The sequence below is a fragment of the Quercus robur genome, chromosome 1 (assembly GCF_932294415.1).
Source record: "Quercus robur chromosome 1, dhQueRobu3.1, whole genome shotgun sequence".
Lineage (NCBI taxonomy): Eukaryota > Viridiplantae > Streptophyta > Magnoliopsida > Fagales > Fagaceae > Quercus > Quercus robur.
The window spans coordinates 9471843-9478521 of record NC_065534.1 but is presented as its reverse complement, the minus strand read 5'-3'; the positions used below and the strand labels follow the sequence as shown (position 1 = coordinate 9478521).

At 34.9% G+C, this 6679-nt stretch overlaps 1 protein-coding gene across 2 annotated transcripts; it reads right to left on the bottom strand.

Moving 5' to 3' along the window:
• Positions 1 to 2595: 2595 nt before the first annotated feature.
• Positions 2596 to 6679, bottom strand: LOC126719604 (transcription initiation factor TFIID subunit 7). Of its 2 annotated transcripts, none has more exons than XM_050422141.1 (6): positions 6537 to 6679; positions 5706 to 5828; positions 4401 to 4534; positions 4189 to 4308; positions 3374 to 3443; positions 2596 to 2888 (listed from the first exon to the last, which is right to left on the bottom strand). In XM_050422141.1, the coding sequence occupies exons 2-6, from the start codon at positions 5824 to 5826 to the stop codon at positions 2725 to 2727; spliced, it is 609 nt and encodes a 202-aa protein (XP_050278098.1). In that variant the 5' UTR covers positions 5827 to 5828; positions 6537 to 6679; the 3' UTR covers positions 2596 to 2724. The 2 variants fall into 2 exon arrangements, with proteins under 2 accessions (XP_050278098.1, XP_050278101.1); XM_050422144.1 differs by having other exon boundaries at positions 6612 to 6646.

Here is a 6679-nt window from a genome sequence, read left to right as displayed (position 1 = left end):
TGTAGAAGTAGAAAATACATAGTAATTATGCTCATCAACTACTCAAGCTTTGTATTTTCCCCTCTCTTTTCTTTACCTAGGTTGGATACTGGGGCTTTCTCATGCATTGTTGGTTTCAGAGACAATGTTATAATATACAATGGCAAGTGAGCACATTAGATGTACGAAACCCAAAAAAAAAAAAAAAAGAGATGTTCTCAGTGGTTGTCCATGTAATAATTATAGACATGTTTTCTGATTTTGTTGGATTTTTTAAAATATAATTTATAATAAAAATTTAAGAAAACATCAAGCAATTATGCAGCATGCATGCATGATAGATACAATGGCAAAGAAGCATGCATGATGTGATCAGAACACCTACAGCTAAACGAAGCAGAAACATGTTTAGTGGTTGAACTAATTTTAAATACAGATTATTATTATAATTATCATTATTATTTTTTAATAATAATTTTCAATTTATGCCATATAAACCATTCATTATAAGCTCTTAATAAAACCACACAATATGATGAAGTACATTATTCAGCCCCCAAAATAAGAAGCAAAAAATGCAAGTATGCAACAACAAACTTTTGAGTCCAATTTTTTTCATAATGTCTCAAGTAGAGCTGCACACAGTCCAGCACATGATAGTTTATGGGCTTCAGATTCATACTCAAAACTGTAACAAATGCCTGGACCACGCACACCCTAGTTGACCATTTATATTTTAAAAACCCCAGAAATATTCAATAAGAAATTTGGTAGGAAATCAAATTGGTAGTTAAGGGTTGTGCAGATAAGTTGTGATTCAAGCTCACAGGATAGGGTCAACACTCAGAGCTCCATCACCATACCTAATGAACAAGCTGGCATTTATAATTCACAATGCCAAGTTGCCACTTGCCAACAACCGTCCCTAGAGGATAGCATTAGAGGTTTCAAATAATTATTATATGTGCATGGAGTCTCACTAGTACTTCAAAGGATGCAATCAAGAGTTAGCTGCTTAAAATAAACAATTCTTCACAGTTCACACACTCTAGGCTCAAACCCATGCGAACATTTTCACCAAAGAAAGAAAAATGAAATCATCCTTAGGCCTTAGGGATCAGGGGATTCAGGGCTACTCTTATATGACAGAAGGTTTTATGGAAGAAAATAATATATGTTCTTCCAGTAAGTGTACAGTGTGTTGCCCAAATCTCACAATTAATGACCATTACTACAAAATGCAGAGGAATCCAAGGTTTAGAACATAGACTGTTACAGCATATGAGCATATACTGGGTACAAAGGCAGGATATGGTACTACGGAAAATCAGATCTGGCAATTAATTTTTGAAGTTGAACCATCCTGGGTTTTGGAGCACATGGGAATGTATAACGGAGTTAAAGACATGTTCCAGAATTTCCAGCATGATAGTCAGAATACTAGCTGGCTTTGCCATGCATGGAATTTGTCTCATCTTACCCAATCTACATAGGCTGCATACTGCAGTCACTGACTTTGTGAAATTTTGATCAGACCCAAGTTAAAATATTGAGATAAAACAGCTGCTGAAGGTCAGCCTCAGTTTGGCCCAAATTCGTAATCATACACTCAACACTTTTTAATACAGTGGAATCAAAATATTCACCAAAAATCCACCATCCTGATTTCTATGTAAGCATGCCTATCTCCTACTTAGGGGGTCATGAAAGTTATTGCAGACATTTTTGTCAAGCTAGAAAGCCTCCTTATGTTTGCTGTGGTCCTAAGGCTCACTTTCACATTGTTGAGCAATCTTTTTGTATATTTAATATCAGAAGTAAGAAGACGAAGATGTCAAGGGCCTCTGTCATGAGAAAGTTTCAAACACCACTGGTTCTTCTAAAAGGAACCCATTGCATTGGCTAAAAGCTCAACTCACCCAGCTGACTATATCAGAGCCAAATTATGATAGCCAGCTTATCAACCAATCTAGGATTGAGTCTTTTTCCCCCTGAATAATCTAGGATTAAGCTTGGCTCTATGTAATTAGTTCTAATTTAAGATCACAGCCAAAACAAACTGCACGAGACACTCCAAACCAAAATGAATGAAAAGCTGATCAAGTGTCTTCTTCACTGCAGAATACATGGACACTTATGATTTCAGATGTCCATCACTTGTTACTCTCTGATAGGTAGACCATGGGAAATCTTATACAGTAAAATCTACAAAGCAATTTAACTCTACAAGTATTTTTGTAGACCCTCCCGTAAGCAATCCTATCAGACTCCATTCAAATCACTTTATTTTTGTTTTAGTTTTACAATCCAAGAGTGAAGTGTTAGGGAAATACTTGGCTTTGAGAATTGGGAGTTCTAGACATCAAAATAGAGAGTTTTCCCCAAAACTGTTTTGCTCATAACTTAATTGATTCTTCAGAGATTGATGACACTTTATAGGGAGAGCTAACTTCAACTTCTACAAAAGTAGGCAGTCCATTTGTCTGACCTCAGATGTAGGATTGCAAATTTGTTGGACAAGCCGGATCAGCATTCTAAAATACTGATTTCTTACTCAAGGAATTGCTGATTGCAATAATGAAGCAAACAAAAAAAAGTGCAAGCAGACTTGGGCAGTGCTCTTAATTTACCACCATATTACTTCAGATATTTTCAACAAAATATTCAAACCAAACAGACAAATTGCAAGATACAAACTCTTGTTACTCCTATAAACATATTTTAAATTCTAAAACCGGCTTAGAGTCAAATTGAGTCATCTGATTCGTCGGAGTCACTTCTGTCAGGCTCCCCAACATTTGTTCCAGTCTCTGGAGCATCAGCCTTTGTCACAGGTGCAGGCACAGGTTTTTTGCTTGCATTACGAACACTTCCATCTCCATCTTCCTCTTGCTCAGCAATTTCAGCATGTGCACAACTCAGTCAAGGAATCATCAACATATAAAAACATGGAATGCAAATCTTCACATCTCAACAGCTGCCAATCCAAGTGTGTTACGTCATGGCACATGACTGATTCCATCATTCACAAGAAGGAAAACTGTAACTATTACCATTATGCTTTTCTGTGAAACAATGTACATGTACCAAGTGCCTTGACCTAACACACTCAGCTTAGTGACATATTGAATTAGACGTTTGAAAACAAAGATACCAAGGCATCATAACATACTTCCAATTGTAGTATAGTACTCAATTCCACTCTCCATATATCTTAGGGTTCAAATCAAACTGGCAGCCATTACTGCAAATACTACCCCAATCAGCTGCTGGATTTTAAACCAACATTCATAGCTTGGACTACTTCCCTACTAGTAAAATTGTATGTGTTACTTAAAAATACTTGTGAATCTAGAAACTCAATTATGTAAAAGTACATAATATAAAAGGATATCAACATTCTCAGCTGTTGCACCAGCATTGATCTTCAGCATATCTTTCACAACACGCTGCACAAGCTCAGGCTGCAGAATGTGACAAAGTTTCTGTCAGTACAGACATCAGATTGAAAAAGGAAAATGAAGAGAAAGCCACATAATAACATCTTAAGAAACCCCAGACTTCACATAGTTATAAATGTTGATAAAACAGTCACTTCTTATTAGAAGACATATTGCACACAAATTAGATGCATAATGCGACTTTGCTTACTACTAACAGTTTCCTTTTTGATAAAAGTTTCTCTACAATTACAGAAACATTATTATAGAAATGAAAATTCTTATGCCAGGGTAATAATAGATTTTTTGTTCCCCCTACTTTCTCCTTCAATATAATTTGAAGTTACTAGAGAAAGCTTCACAATGACTTTTTGATATGGTTGAACTGTAAAATTACGGTTAGGAAAGAGGAAAGGATAAGAGAAGAGAGAGAGAGATTTGAGAAAAGGTTTAGGGCTTCATTAATCACTCCCTCACTTTAGCATACATTTATATGGACAAAACTTAAGTATAGTATTTTAGGTGCTGTTCCTTAGGTTTCCTTCTTAAGATTTAGCCATGTGACTACTTAATTAAAAAATACACTTTCATCTCATGTAAAAAAATTCACATGACAGAATTTTAAAAGAACCTAAGGAACAACATCTAAGTACAGTATCTTAGTCTTGACCTATTTATATTAGAGAAATATGTCATGATAAAAAATACCCTTATGCTAATGCAAAATGACAAGCTACTATAAAAAATAACAAGTAACTCTAATAGTTACATTTAGATCTGGTTCCCTGCGAAATCTCCGCTTTCGAGCATCCCTCATAGGAGGGGTGAGACCATGTCTGTACTCCACCACATCTGGAGCAGCATCATCTGCTTCTCTAACCATAATCATCTGTTACAACCCAGGAGTTCATACAGTTGCATTAGAAGAAAAAATATTGTCTTTAATTAAGTCAATCACAATAGCGCTAAATTGCACTCTACCTGACCAACATCTGCAGTCTTGATCAACACACTGTCATCGTATGTTTTATATGATTCCACAACACAAGGAAGCTCCAAGAGAGATGCTGGAAAACGATCATTGCCAATGACAAATGTGCCACTCCTCCCATCCTCTGCAACATAAGATTTTTTAAGTTCACAATTAGACTAAGAAGGTAGATCAACCAACACTGATTGGATATGAAATCATTTTTTTTTTTTCCACACTGTTTGCTCTTACACCAGGCAGAGCAACTACGTTAACAAAAGTATATTTCCAAAGCCTACTTTAACAAAAAAAAGATATTACTTTCCAATCTAAGAACAAATTCTAAAGGGTGAATGGAAGTTGGAACAATATAGAGAAAGAAGTGGAGAAGGGGATCTTGATGCAGAGGGGAACAAAGGACTATTACAAAGATAAATGTTCCAATTTGAGTAAAATACAATTTTTTGTAGAAAGTAGCAGCTTAACTTGAAAATGTTCAATTAGGCAACTTCTTTAAAGGAAACCATTTCTTTGTGTTAAAAAAAGAAGAGAGAGGGGGGAATCTGTAGCTGCAACCTAACTTATAATAAGTGCACATTTTTGCACCAAATCAAAGGCTAGAAGTAACTTCCTCAATTTATGAAACAAAGTAACAGAAAGAAGGCTGTTTTTTCCCCTAAGAGATGGGGGGAGTTAAAGAGGCAACTAACCAATAGTTTCCACAGAAACACATTTGAACAAACTAACAACTTTCTTTAGCAACACACACACACATATGCCAATGAGCTCTAGCTATATTGGCAACTCCTTATGAGTCTTAGGTGAAGGTTGAGGTTGTGGGTTCAAGACCCATCAGGAGTGTGTGTAACTTACCAATCAAAAAGTACAGATAGAAACGTCAACATTCGATCATTAACAAATCACAAGAAGTTAAAGTGTAACGTTACTCATTATGTGCTGCTATTAAATATCATCGGTTGCACTTAGCATGCCTGGCAAACCAAATGTCAAAATCTTGTATTCCTAGGAATATGATTCCAATGATCCAAGATTTTGGAATGTGAGCTTTGACGGGAATGCAAGATTTAATGAACAAAACAGCCCATTAGGCACATAAACGATCAATGAATGCATGGCAGTCCTAAAGCATCGTCTTTTTCTTTAGATATTGTCAATTGTCATCAAATCTATGCAAATTTTTGCTTCCCTTCTTTTTAAACAAAAATTCCGGATTCAGATTAGTCAAATTTTGCTTTCAAGAACATCACGTAAATTTTTATAAAAAGCAAGTTTGGCCAAGGAGAGCACATTCTCACCAGAAAATGACAAATCCAATGACTTGTCTTCAGAAGATGAAGCATTTTCATTCTCACTCAAAAGGCGGTCTAATCGCTCTGCAATAGAAGGCGGAACTCTGAGTATAAACTGCTCTTCCATTACTACAAAAACAACACCAAATCCGATCAATTAAAAAAAAAAAAAAAAGATCGCCCAAATCAACTAAATCAAAATTTTCTTCATTTAATATAAAACACATCCATTTTAGATTAAAATTGCATTCGTATCATTATAGGATTATCAAAACAAGATAACATATACCAATTAAAAAAAAAACACTAATGAATTGTAGAAAGAGAGAAAACATGCCAAAGACAATTACCAATCAATAAAAATAATAAAAGCATTATAATCACTGCTTGTTCCAAAGGCAATGAACCAAAAATTTCAATTCCATACGCCTAATAAAAGAAACTAAAAAAAATAACAATAAAAAATAAAACTTTAATAATCAAAACGCAGATAAGAGAAACCCAACCCGTAAAATCCAAAAACTTTTACTGATAATGAAAGAGCTACCCCCCCTACAGACCAAATTGATGATTTTCCACATCCAAAAATCAAGTTTTCAACTTCAGCTATAACTATAAGATTTCATTGATCAAACATAAAGAACTTTAACAAAACACACACCCATCTAACAAAAACGACAAATAAAGATAAAAGAAAACCTAATCCCATAATCCCAATTGATATATCAAGTATACAGTTTTCTCTGAAGCTTATTAGAGCCAGACCAAGATTCAAAACAACAACAAAATAACGCAGAGATTAATAGAAGCTCAAAAACATTATCCACAAATTTTTACCTCAAAAACCTTAAAACTCAACGAATTCCAAACGAAATGAGAGATTGAGAGAGCCCAGAGCAGTTCTTTTTGTACCTTCAGAGCTTCAACAAATAAAAAGAGGTTATAGATTGGAACAAAATTTGGATAAATAAAAGGTGTTC